Raw genomic sequence first — 13,322 nt, forward strand, 5'->3', positions numbered from 1 at the left:
ATAATAATAATTTATTTATACCCCGCCCATCTGGCTGGGCCTACCCAGCCACCCTGGGCAGCTCCCAACAGAATAATAATAATAATAATAATAATAATAATAATAATAATAATAAAGCGATAAAACATAAACAATTAAAAACTCCCCATAACATTTCCCTAAAGAGGGCTGCCTTCAGATGTCTTCAAAAAGTCAGACACTTGTTTATTTCCTTGACATCTGATGGGAGGGTATTCCACAGGGCGGGTGCCATTACTGAGAAGGCCCTCTGCCTAGTTCCCTGTAACTTCTCTTCTCGCAGTGAGGGAACCACCAGAAGGCCCTCAGAGCTGGACCCCAGTGTCTGGGCAGAACAATGAGGGTGAAGACGCTCCTTCAGGTATACTGGGCTGAGGCTGTTTAGGGCTTTAAAGGTCAGCACCAACACTTTGAATTGCGCTCGGAAACGTACTGGGAGCCAATGCAGATCTCTCAGAACTGGTGTTATGTGGTCCCGGCGGCCACTTCCAGTCACCAGTCTAGTTGCCGCATTCTGGATTAATTGTAGTTTCCGGGTCACCTTCAAAGGTAGCCCCAAGTAGAGTGCATTGCAGTAGGTGGCACCAGAGGTAATGGCACCTAATTCTAGTTTTCTCTCCATCTTCTGCTTCCCTGTTGAGTTCATTAAGGGGCAACACTCAGTGAGGAAAAGGAAGGTGATAGCCAGGGCCACCTTCTGGACAGGATGACAGGTTTTTGTGGGCTAGTTGTGGGCAGACTGAGGTTGGTGAGGCAGTGCCCCATTGGCTTTCACAGACCAGCTTCCATTGTCACTCTAGAGGCGGAAGTCCTAGGCTTGAATGGGAAATAGGTCTGGACTAAGGCCACTTATGAATATTTGTCACCCGCTCTGCTCCTAGAATTGCAGTGTTGGAAGGAAAGGGACCCCAAGGTCATCTAGTCCAGCCCCTGCAATGCAGGAATCTCAACTAGATCATTCATGACAGATGGCCATCCAACCTCGGCTTAGAAACCTCCACGGAAGGACAGTCCACCACATCATGAGGGAGTCTCTTCCGCAGCCAAACAGCAACATCTGGAGGGCCAAAGGTTCACCACACAACAGGGAGGCACAAGCAAGCTCAGGGAATCCTAAATTCTGCAGAAGTGCAAAGTATCTTTAGAGGAGAAAAATCTCTTAACTGAGGGGGCCGGGGAGGAGATGACCCAAAACATCTCAGTGAAAACTGGGAATGCTCAAGGACCACAGAATGTTGACTGTTGGAGAGGGTTAGAACGGAGTATCTTGCAAAAGGGCATGGCTGGCAGGCTGGCACCCTGAACAGGAGGCGCTCCATGATGCAACACTTTGTTGCAGATCTCACTCATTTTCCCCACATGGGTACTTTCATGTGAATTTCAGAAACGTGCTTTGTCCGGAACCCATTTCACTCCAAATAGTTACACAGTTTTATCCTTATTTTATTCTGTTTACATAAAAATTAATTACCATGAAGTGATTCATGCCATCCCACCAAAACGCACCAACAAAACAACGGGAAAAGTTCCAGAGAGAACATTAAAAACAACTACTGTTAAGACTCTGTTGCTTCTAACTACAGTGGTACCTCGCAAGACGAATGCCTCGCAAGACAAAAAACTCGCTAGACGAAAGGTTTTTTCGTCCGCGATTTGCCTCGCAAGACGAATTTCCCTATGGGCTTGCTTCGCAAGACGAAAACGTCTTGCGACTTTGTTAAGCCGTTTAAACCGTGCTTCGCAAGACGAAAAATTCGCTAGACGGCAAAACTCGCGGAACGAATTAATTTCGTCTTGCGAGGCACCACTGTACCTTCCTAGCTTCAGAAACCAAGGATGGGCGTGGCTCCGAAAGGAACGGATCCATCTGTTGTCCTAAAACGTACATGTGATTAAGGGAATTCTAGTCCGTGGCATATTAACATGCTGCAATAACCATGTCGACTTCTACGATGCCACCAGGCCGTTGGCAGGATTCGTGGGAAATACTAAGACGGCCATTCCCGCGTTAAGCATGTGGGCAGGTTCGGAGGGCATCTTCCCTTCCGCGTGGATTCTCTGATGTAAAGTGAGGTTGGTGCTCTGGCTGAAGCTCTTCCCGCACTCGGAGCACGTATACGGTTTCTCCCCGGTGTGGATCCTCTTGTGCCTAATGAGGCTCGACTGGTCACGGAAACTTTTGCCACAGTCGGAGCATATATATGGCCTCTCCCCTGTGTGCATTCTCTGGTGTGCGCTAAGGCTCCCCCTGTGGCTGAAACTCTTCCCGCACTCCAAGCATTTGTAGGGCTTCTCACCGGTGTGGACTCGCTGGTGTTGGATGAGGCTGGGCTTGTCTGAGAAACTCTTGTTGCAGTCCGTGCACCGGTGAGGTTTCTCCCCTTTGTGGAGCTTCTGGTGCCTGAGGAAGTTTGTGCTCTTGTTGAAGCTCTTCCCGCACTCCAGGCACTGGTACGGTTTCTCCCCGGTGTGGATTATCTGGTGTGAAGTCAGGTGGGCGCTCTGTACGAAGCTCTTCCCGCACTCCAGGCACCGGTACGGTTTCTCCCCGGTGTGGATTATCTGGTGCGAAGTGAGGTGCGCGCTCCGACCGAAGCACTTCCCGCACTCCAGGCATTTGTACTGCTTCTCCCCTTTGGGGATTCTCGGATGTTTAGGAAGGTCGGACTGATCACAGAAGCTCTTGTTTGTGTCCGAGCGTTTATACTGTTCGTCACCTCTGGAGGCATCTTGATGTGATCTAAGATCTGAACCGTGACTGAAACTCTCTCCACCATCCAGACATATATAAGTGTTTTCCTCCTTCTGGAGTGTTGCACATTTGGCAAGCTGTCTGCTCTCAATAAAGTCCCTCCCAAACATTGCGGTCTTATTTTGCTTCTCCTCTGTGTGGATTCCCCAGTGATCACTGGGAAAACCGCTCCCTCTTTTTTCTGTTTGGTTTTCCTTTTGGACCAGGGTTTCGTGGAAGTCTCCACCCTGGCGAGGGATGGACGCAGGTCTCTCTTGGCTCCAGAAATTCTCTTTCAGCTCTTCGTACTTGGCTCTTCCTGAGAAATCCCCACACAGCTCCCCTTCGCTCTTGCTTTTCCACTCATCGCCTGTTGAAATTAAGAGGAGGAACTCAATAAAGGACCCAACAGAGAAAACTAAATCTCTCAAACCGGTCTTCTAAAGCAGAGGGAGGAACGTGGGGACCTCAAAGATGTTGAGAAAATGTTGACCTACCATATAAGCCAGCATGGTGTCGTGGTGAAAATTCTGGACTAGGACCTAGGAGACCAGAGTTCAAATCCCTCCTTGGGTCATGAAGCTAACTGGGAGACCTTGAGCTAGTCACTGCCTCTCAGCTGGTGGGGATTAAATTATGCCATTTTGGGCTCCGTGGACAAAAAAAAGTGGGCTATAAATGCAATGCCATAAAACAAATAAATGTTGCTCTGCTGCTCTGAGGTTTGGTTAGGGCTGACTCAGAGGCCCCACTCCGTATTATACATTTAAAGCAGTACTATACCAAAGAATTGTGGGAAATGTAGTTTGTTGAGGCTGCTGAGAGTTGCCAGGAGACCCCCTATTCCCCCCACAGAACTACAATTCCCAGAGTGGTTGAACAATGAATTCCTTCAAGAATGACATATCTTTGCTGGTGGGGATGTTGAGCATGAGGAATATTTCCCCCCACTTATTTTGCGAGTGCTCACTGGTAAAAAAAATTCTGGTCCAATGTGTATCAGGAGGTATCTATTACCTTAAAGAAATACTGGACAAATGACCTTGCAGCTTCCATATAAAGACTGCAACCTTAAGAACTGGCAACGTGGTTGCTGGCAGAGGACAAAAACGGAAGATTCTGGAAGGCCTGCAGATATCTCTGGTGTGTAAAAATGTATGGAACCAGGAGATGGCAGAAAATATAACCCACAAGGCCAAGAAGATACGGAACATTTTAATATTGTGTGTGCAATATCATTTCCACCAATAACAACTAACCTCCAGGAATCTTTGGCACTACCAATATGGGAAATAATGGACCTCTTAATGTTTCTGCTCACAAACGTCTTCTCACACCTTCCAATTTTGTTGGCAGATTAAGAGAAGGGACACATGGTCCTCTTTCTGATATTTCTGTATTTTTTACGTTTGTGTGTGTGTATCATATGTATGATGGAATAAAATACATTTAAGTATTCAAAACAACAACCCGATGCCTCCTCTCAGGGAACTGTGGGAATTGTAGGCAAAAATATTCAAGGCAGATGTGGACCCAGGCTAGTGGCTTCTTTGTGAACCACCCTGGGACCTTTGGGTATAGGGCGGTATATAAATTCAATTAATAATGATGATGATGATGATGATGATGATGATGATGATGACAGGTGTGACCTCAGGTAGAGGGGCATGTGGTCTGGGAAGAGTCTTAGGGGTCTGAGGTTAAGAATGTTCCAGAACATTCCAGAAGGTTCCAGAAACCATCCCCTCCTTACCCAACAGGCTTGCCTCCCTGTTGTCATCTTCCTGCTTTGCCTCCACACACAGTTGCTTCTGCTCGATATCAGACAAGGCTCGGCTTGTATCCGTCTCCTCAAATGCCGCCTGTAACAGCAGAGGGAAACCCATTCAGAGGAGAAATAAAAGGATCGTCCTAATCCTCTTTCACACCCAGTACATGGCTGCTCCTTTATAACTTATGGCGAGAAGAAAAGGAGGGCTGAATTTCTTTCTCTTTTTTTAATTGCATGTACACATATATGTGCACCTCCCAAAAACAAATCAGTCACTAACATAGCTCAGGACCTCAATACCTCAATACTACTACTACTAATAATAATAATAATGGCTGCCCCTACATACACCAATAGCCTGCCTTTCCTTCATCATGGAACTGGAGGTTAGTATTCATGGGGTTCTTGGGCAAACTCTCATCAAAGAACATAATAATAATAATAATAATAATAATAATAATAATAATAATAATAATATACCATGACCAGCAGCTTCCCTTCTCAACCCCTGCTCCAGCACGGAGTTGGAAGGGACCTCAAGAGTCATCTTGTCCAACCCCCATCTCAACATGCGGTCCCCCATCCAATTTGAAACCGTACCGAACCCTGCTTAGCTTTGCTGAATGGGCCCGCGGTTACGCCGCTGCACCGCAAGCCCGGCAGCGAACATGCTTCACCTGCTTGGACGGCTTCTTGGCCCCCCGCAGCCTCAGCAGGAAGTCGTCCACCAGGGCCACCGCCTGGGAGCAGGTCTCCGGCCCGCGTGGCCTGACCCAGCTCTGCATCTCGGGCGGCAGGACGGCCAGGAACTGCTCCAGGACCAGCAGCTCCAAGATCTCCTCCTTGGTGCGGCTCTCGACTCTCAGCCACTGCCGGCAGAGCTCCCGGAGGCGGCTGTGAGCCCCTCCGGGACCCTCGGCCTCCTGGTAGCGGAAGCGCCGGAAGCGCTGGCGCTGCTCCTCCTGCCGCATGGCGTCCCCTCGCAAGATGGCCGCCTTCACTTTCCCATAATCCTCTCTGTCTGCAGCCTCCAAGTTGCCAAAGGCATGCTCGGCCTCTCCGCTGAGGGCCGGCAGGAGCCGGGCTGCCCACTCTTCCTTGGGCCAGCGGCAGGCTCTGGCCACTTGCTCGAAGGAGGCCAGGAAGGCCTTGGTGTCGTCCCAGGCCTCTTCCGGCAAATTTGGGGATGCCAGTCCTGATGGAGGGGATTCCACCGTCTTCAGGAACTCTTGCCACTGGGCCTCCCACTGCTGCAGGGACCCCTCGTCCGGTTCCTGCTTAATCTCACTTCCCGGTGTTCTCGGAAGGAATTCCCCGACAGTCTCGGGCTGGAGCGCCCAGGGGTCGTTCCTCCTCGCCCCCTCGCCCGCCGGGTCTTGCTCCTCCATTTTCATCCCGGGCTGATCTCACAAAGAGGGCGCCGCAGGGAAGGAAATTCTAGAAGGAAGGGCGGCGAGCGCAGATTCTAAATAGTCACGTCGAGTTTCCTCCCTGGAGGGGGAAAGAAGAGGATGGGAGAGTGAATGATCCCACAGGAGTCCCTTTTTCAAGTCGGGGGCCGCATTCCTTTCTGGGGCAACTTTCCGAGGGCCGCATGCGAGTGTTGAGCAGGCCCAGAGGCATCAGGGGTTGGAGCGGCAAATGTAGATTTTGCCCTCGTATGTAAATTATGTAATACATGCAAATTTGAAGCAATACGTCCCTCCCTCATATATGCTCCTCTGGGAGCAGGGGGGCTAATGTGTTGTTTTTTTTATTTTTATTATGTATTTTGTTTTATATCTTGATTTTATTCTGTGAACTGCCCTGGCATATAAATTCAATAAATAATAATAATAATAATAATAATAATAATAATAATAATAATAATAATAATAATGGCAGAATACACATTTAAGAAATAAAATAAATGTAATGCATAAATAAAATTTGGAATTATATAGGCATGTCAAAGGAAGTCTAGTCCAACTCCCTCCCGCTGCAAGGGCATTGTCTCCATGACCCATGGTGGGAATTTTGGGGCTGGGGTGGGTGTTACTGAAATACCATTGGCCTCATCTGCAAGTTTACATTTAAAGCAGTATCACAGAACTTTAAACAGTCCTGGCTTCGGCCCAAAGAACCCTGGGAGCTGTAGTTTGCTAAGGGTGTTGAGGGTTATGAAGAGACCCCTATTCCCTTCGCAGAATTACAATTCCCAGAGTGGTTTAATAATCAATTCCTCTTCCTAGGAAACTCTGGGAATTGTAGTTCTGGGGGGGGGACAGGGGTCTCCAAACAACCGTCAGCAGCACCCTTTAAAAACTACAATTCCCAGGATTCTTTGTGCTAAGCTATAATGTAGAGCCGATGGGGCCTTAGAAGGTGCAGCCAAAATCCCTCCTGTGCTGCTTAAATGCAGTTTAAGGAACGGGATGGACCCACACTTACTCAGAAGTAAATCCTATTGGGTAGCACGCAATCTTTGCCATGCTCAGAGCACGTCCATTGAACTGAATGGACTCTGGTACACGAGCGCTTTTTCTGCGGTCTGGAGATAAGCCTCAACCCAGTGGTCTGCAGCTTATTCTTTGCATTGCATTAAATACTCTTCTCCCCGCCCCAATTTTATTTTTTATTGCTTTTTTATTTCTTCTGCAGGGCTAGAACTGAGATCCTGTGGAATCCAAACGGCAGTGCAATAAAATGCAATGTGTAAGAAATAAGAGGGATTAAAAACTGGATTAAAAATCATACGACATCTAGCCCAGCACATTACAATTGCTACAACAGGCAGGGTGGGGGGAAATTATTAAGCGATGGGGTCAGGATCCTCAGCGGGAGGTCTCAAGTTCGATCCCCAGCATCTCCAGGTCCCAAGCCTGAAATCCAGGAGAGCAGCTGCCAGCCAGTGTCGGCAGCACTGCGCTAGACAGACTCCGTCTAAGGCGGCTTCTAATGTTCCACCCTCCTTGCTTTTCAGTGTTATTATAATAATTGCGCCTCATTCTTAACCTGTTTTTGACAACGCGACGATTTCCCTCGGATCAGTGGCGCCCTCCCAGCCAGCTCTCCTTCAACTCACCAGATCGCTCCAGATCCTTCCTCAGTGCAGATGGGGTACCCTAAATCTTTATATTGCTGGAGGATTTTGGGGGTGTTAGGGGGGGACCATGCATGTATTTTGAAAAGGCAGTTTCCGGGCAAGGGTGGAGCCAGACCAGGAAGGGGGCTGTGCTATGCTAGGTTCACATCCTGGTCTCTTTTGCATTTATTTATTTATTTGGTTTTGAATGAAAGGCTCGTGCCCAGGAGATCGAGACTCCTCCGCTCTCAGTTGATCCTTACAAGTGCCTCTCTCTTGTTGATTGCGAAAGATTCCCTTGCCACTCAGAAACGCGTGGATATTCTTTTGCACGGGTGTTTTCCTCTCGTACAAACCACGCGTTTGAAGCACATTCCCACGCAGCTCCGCCTGCCCAGGAATCCCGGGAATTGTAGTTTGCCCCTCGCAGAGCTACAGTTCCCAGCACCCTCAACAAAGGATCTTGCAGCGCTGGATTGTATGACTATGCAGTGGCGTAGCGTGGGTTGTCAGCACCCGGGGCGGCAAGTAATTTGCGCCCCCTAACCCGTGGATTTTAGCACCCGAGTGCGAGCGCGCCCCCCCATGTTGCACCCGGTGCGGCCGGCACCCTTGGCACCCCCCACGCTACGCCACTGTTCCAACGTTCAGCTTCAATGGATGCCCACGAGTTATATTGTACAGAGAGAGGGATAAAAACTTTCCTCTCTGTCCACTCTCTCCTTGCCATGCCTTAGTTTTGCAGGCTTCTCTCCTGTCGCCTCTTGCTTGCCTTTTCTCTAAACTAAAAATAAACCCAATGCTGCCGCCTTTCCTCAGGGCACCAGCTCCATCCCCTTGCTTAGATTCCCTCTACCAAAGCTGAAAGCAGCCTGAAGTTCCTCCTGATCGTGAATGGGAAACAACTGGCGACGCCGGCGGCCTGCCAGGGAAGGGATCTCTTCCTAACCTGCTCCACGGAGCCCGTTCCTTGCAAGCGCTCCATGTCCCTCGGATGGCGAGCGCCTTTGGAAACGCGGAGCAGGCGCTTGCCAGCGAGCAGCCCCCCCCCCGCCCCTTCCCAAGCTAATCCTTTTAAAACCGAAAGCCCCTTAACCCGCTGGCGAGAGGCTTAGCCGGGCCTCGCCCGCCCACCGGCTTCCTCTCGGAGGTTTTTGGGGAGCGCAGGGCGCGGCGAGGCCCAGCGGCGCGTCGGGGTGCGAAGGCTGCCCGTGCCGGCCAGGCGTCGGTGGCAGCGTCGGCGCTGCTGCAGCGGCTGCTCCTCCTGCGAGCAGTGAGTGGAGCGCAGCCGCAGCGGCTGCGGGGGGCGCGCGCGCGCTAGGGCGCAAGGCTGGCGGTGGCGGCGGGGAGCCCGGCGGAGGAAGGAACTTGTCCCTTCCCTCTGGACTCGCGCCCCCCCAGATGTTGCGCCCGGTGCGGCCGGCACCCTTGGCACCCCCCACGCTACGCCACTGTGACTATGACTGTCCAGTTGAAAAAACACTTTAAAATTCAGCAGAGAATATTCTTCTGAACTATATACCTACTATATGGAAGTTAACAAATATGGATTTTACGCACTCTAATGGTAGTCAAGAGGCTGATGTTGATGAACTGGAAGAGTAAAGACATGATCTCCTTTAATCTGCAATAAGAAATAGCAAATCAGTGGATTGATAATATGATTACACTTGCAACAGACTGCTCACAGCCGTAGACTCTGCTTGGATAAATATGACAATATTTGGAACGAATTTATACAAAATGTAATAAACACTTCATATTTACATTAGTATTAGGATAATAATATCGAATTTATAAAAGAATGTATGGGTTATGTCTTTTTGAATATATTCATATAATGTCATTGTCCCCTTCATTACAAGGTTGCGTGTTTTGTTCTTTTTTTTCTTTTCATATCACTTTGCTGCTTTATATTTGATTCCCCCCCCCCTCCAATAAAATATCAATTCAAAGTTGGGGGGTGTCATAACAGAATCAGGGTCAGAGAGGGGAATAAAGGAAAAATGATCCTAATGATATCATCCTACCCAAAGTCCCACAACAATAATAAACTGTGCCTTAAAGAACGCATTGTTGGGAATATGCCATCTTACTGTGTCTTTTCACGTATCATTGAATGTAATATAATGTGTGCCTTTTTAATGCATCATCTTAATGTAACGTGCCTGTTGCCATTCCTGTGTACCTCTTTCTCCATGAAGCTATCCTTTTAAAATGTATTCGTGGATGTATCTTTAATGAAATGCCGTACTATGCTGATTGGTTCAAAATTGGGAAAGGAGTACAACAAGGCTGTATATTGTCTCCCTGCTTATTTAACTTATATGCAGAATTCATCATGCGAAAGGCTGGGCTGGATGAACCCCTAGCCGCAATTAAGATTGCTGGAAGAAATATTAACAACCTCAGATATGCAGATGACACAACCTTGATGGCAGAAAGTGAGGAGGAATTAAAGAACCCTTTATTGAGGGTGAAAGAGGAGAGCGCAAAATATGGTCTGAAGCGCAACATCAAAAAAACGAAGATCATGGCCACTGGTCCCATCACCTCCTGGCAAATAGAAGGGGAAGAAATGGAGGCAGTAAGAGATTTTACTTTCTTGGGCTCCATGATCACTGCAGATGGTGACAGCAGTCACGAAATGAAAAGACGCCTGCACCTTGGGAGAAAGGTGATGGCAAACCTAGACAGCATCTTAAAAAGCAGAGACATCACCTTGCCAACAAAGGTCCGTATAGGTAAAGCCATGGCTTTCCCAGTAGTGATGTATGGAAGTGAGAGCTGGACCATAAAGAAGGCTGATCGCCGAAGAATGGATGCTTTTGAATTATGGTGCTGGAGGAGACTCTTGAGAGTCCCATGGACTGCAAGAAGATCAAACGTATCCATTCTTAAGGAAATCAGCCCTGAGTGCTCACTGGAAGGACAGATCCTGAAGCTGAGGCTCCAGTACTTTGGTCACCTCATGAGAAGAGAAGACTCCCTGGAAAAGACCCTGAAGTTGGGAAAGATGGAGGGCCCAAGGAGAAGGGGACGACAGAGGACGAGATAGTTGGACAGTTTTCTCGAAGCTACCAGCATGAGTCTGACCAAGCTGCAGGAGGCAGTGGAAGACAGGAGTGCCTGGCGTGCTCTGGTCCATGGGGTCACGAAGTGTCGGACACGACTAAACGACGACAACAACAAAAGCTTGTCTAGTCCAGCTTTGTCTACAGCAATTGACAGTGGCTAACCTGGTTTTCAGGCAAGGGATGTATCCAGCCCTACCTGGAAATACTGAGGACTCAACCATGCAAAGCAGATAATTTACCAGCAAGCTACAAACCTTTGGATCCAACGCACAGGCTTGGTGTTGCTGCCCCAGTCCCTACCCCAAACACAACACTTAGGGATGGAAGCTTTCCTCCCTAAGCCTAACTGGGATTTCGAGGGAAGCAACGCCAATTCATTAAATTGTGCTTCCGTGTAAAATTGCTCCACTGAGATATGGCTATCAACGTTTCCACTACTTAAAGGCCGTCTGAACTGTAGAAACTTGGGAGTCAAGTGTATCTCCGTGCTCTGAAAAGCTGGTCCTGGTGTGTATAGGTTCAGTTCTGCGGGCTAGGAAGGGACAATCACTCAACTAAACAAAATATTGCAACACACCCTGATTCTCCAGCAATTCCTCTTCCCAAAGGGTGGCATTGCCCCGGGAACTTCTCACTGCTGGGAACCCATCACATTGGTGTGGGATGGAACCCAAATGGAGAATGGGGGCAGTGACATTCCCAGGGCACATGGAGCTGATGTTCCAGCAGCAAATGGGAGCCTTGTAGTGTTGAAACAGATTATCTGGTTGTGGACCCCAGTCATGTCGTACCCACAACCCCACACAGTTCTGTGCCCTTTCCCTAAATTAGTGAAACAGGCAGTTTGACAAGGTGCCCCATGATATTCTTGTAAAGAAGCTGGTAAAATGCGGTCTTGACTCTGCTACCACTCAGTGGATTTGTAACTGGCTGACTGACCGAACCCAAAGGGTGCTCATCAATGGTTCCTCTTCATCCTGGAGAAGAGTGACTAGTGGGGTGCCACAGGATTCTGTCTTGGGCCCGATCTTATTCAACATCTTTATAAACGACTTGGATGATGGACTCAAGGGCATCCTGATCAAATTTGCAGATGACACCAAACTGGGAGGGGTGGCTAACACCCCAGAGGACAGGATCACACTTCAAAACGACCTTGACAGATTAGAGAACTGGGCAAAAACAAACAAGATGAATTTTAACAGGGAGAAATGTAAAGTATTGCACTTGGGCAAAAAAAAATGAGAGGCACAAATACAAGATGGGTGACACCTGGCTTGAGAGCAGTACATGTGAAAAGGATCTAGGAGTCTTGGTTGACCACAAACTTGACATGAGCCAACAGTGTGATGCGGCAGCTAAAAAAGCCAATGCAATTCTGGGCTGCATCAATAGGAGTATAGCATCTAGATCAAGGGAAGTAATAGTGCCACTGTATTCTGCTCTGGTCAGACCTCACCTGGAGTACTGTGTCCAGTTCTGGGCACCACAGTTCAAGAAGGACACTGACAAACTGGAACGTGTCCAGAGGAGGGCAACCAAAATGGTCAAAGGCCTGGAAACGATGCCTTATGAGGAACGGCTAAGGGAGCTGGGCATGTTTAGCCTGGAGAAGAGGAGGTTAAGGGGTGATATGATAGCCATGTTCAAATATATAAAAGGATGTCACATAGAGGAGGGAGAAAGGTTGTTTACTGCTGCTCCAGAGAAGCGGACACGGAGCAATGGATCCAAACTACAAGAAAGAAGATTCCACCTAAACATTAGGAAGAACTTCCTGACAGTAAGAGCTGTTCGACAGTGGAATTTGCTGCCAAGGAGTGTGGTGGAGTCTCCTTTTTTGGAGGTCTTTAAGCAGAGGCTTGACAACCATATGTCAGGAGTGCTCTGATGGTGTTTCCTGCTTGGCAGGGGGTTGGACTCGATGGCCCTTGTGGTCTTTTCCACTCTATGATTCTATGATGTATAAATGTTTGCAAGTTGTTTTAATTTACAGCTTTTCTAGGTGTAGAATGGAAGATTCCCTGCACCGTTTGTTTGTTTGTTTGTTTGTTTGTTTGTCTGCTCAATATTTGTTGTCTTTCCTAAATAAAGAGAGCAGAGTGGCCCTAATAGGGCAAGGCAATGCTGCTTGCTTGGGAGAAAACAAAGAGGGATTGGATCCCGCACTTCACAATACAAATTTGTGTGCGCACTTCTGTTCTGCTTTCTTTTTGCATCCGGGTCACAAAGGGAGAATATGTGACTTAGCGTATCAAAACCATTTCCACCACCCAAGGATTGGAATTGCCCAAAAAAGATGTCAGACTGTTTTTGTTTGCCACTACAGCGGCAAGACTTTTATTAGCCAAAAATTGGAAATCGCAAGAGATACCAACAATAGAAGATTGGCAGATGATGATGGACTTTTTGGAGCTGGCCAACCCGACTGGAAGAATTTGTGATCAGAAAGAAGAGGAGACACAAGAAGACTGGAAGAATTTTAAAGAATATTTGGCTAAATATTCTAACATAAGATTGAGAGAAATTTCTTGGAAGTAAGAATTAGGCTTAGGGGTAGAATAAGAATATGTTGTTAATAAACATTAAGGATTAAAATTTTAATAAAGGAGAAGAAGTTAGTAAATGTAAGAAGATAATATTATTAGAAATATCAATTTG

At 47.9% G+C, this 13,322-nt stretch overlaps 1 protein-coding gene across 3 annotated transcripts; it reads right to left on the reverse strand.

Annotated features, from left to right (window-relative positions):
* Window positions 1–1,440: 1,440 nt before the first annotated feature.
* LOC308580559 (uncharacterized protein) lies at window positions 1,441–7,726 on the reverse strand. Of its 3 annotated transcripts, none has more exons than XM_081182383.1 (5): window positions 7,585–7,726; window positions 5,198–6,011; window positions 4,503–4,611; window positions 1,824–3,119; window positions 1,441–1,591 (listed from the first exon to the last, which is right to left on the reverse strand). In XM_081182383.1, exons 2-4 carry the CDS (start codon window positions 5,912–5,914, stop codon window positions 1,966–1,968), a joined length of 1,980 nt encoding a protein of 659 aa, XP_081038509.1. In that variant the 5' UTR covers window positions 5,915–6,011; window positions 7,585–7,726; the 3' UTR covers window positions 1,441–1,591; window positions 1,824–1,965. The 3 variants fall into 3 exon arrangements, with proteins under 3 accessions (XP_081038509.1, XP_081038511.1, XP_081038510.1); XM_081182385.1 differs by having other exon boundaries at window positions 5,198–5,957; window positions 7,585–7,719; XM_081182384.1 differs by having other exon boundaries at window positions 7,515–7,698.
* Window positions 7,727–13,322: the final 5,596 nt, after the last annotated feature.

Source organism: Podarcis bocagei (genome assembly GCF_964188305.1).
Source record: "Podarcis bocagei genome assembly, chromosome: 2".
Lineage (NCBI taxonomy): Eukaryota > Metazoa > Chordata > Lepidosauria > Squamata > Lacertidae > Podarcis > Podarcis bocagei.

Bases quoted from the DNA above. Each gene is read 5' to 3' on its own strand.
- LOC308580559 (XM_081182383.1), bottom strand. From the start codon at position 5,914: ATGAAAATGGAGGAGCAAGACCCGGCGGGCGAGGGGGCGAGGAGGAAC. The intron at 4,612-5,197 runs GTGAAGCATGTT...CTGCTGTTACAG, and splicing joins CCAAGAAGCCGTCCAAGCAG to GCGGCATTTGAGGAGACGGA. The intron at 3,120-4,502 runs GTAAGGAGGGGA...TAATTTCAACAG, and splicing joins CAGGGAGGCAAGCCTGTTGG to GCGATGAGTGGAAAAGCAAG.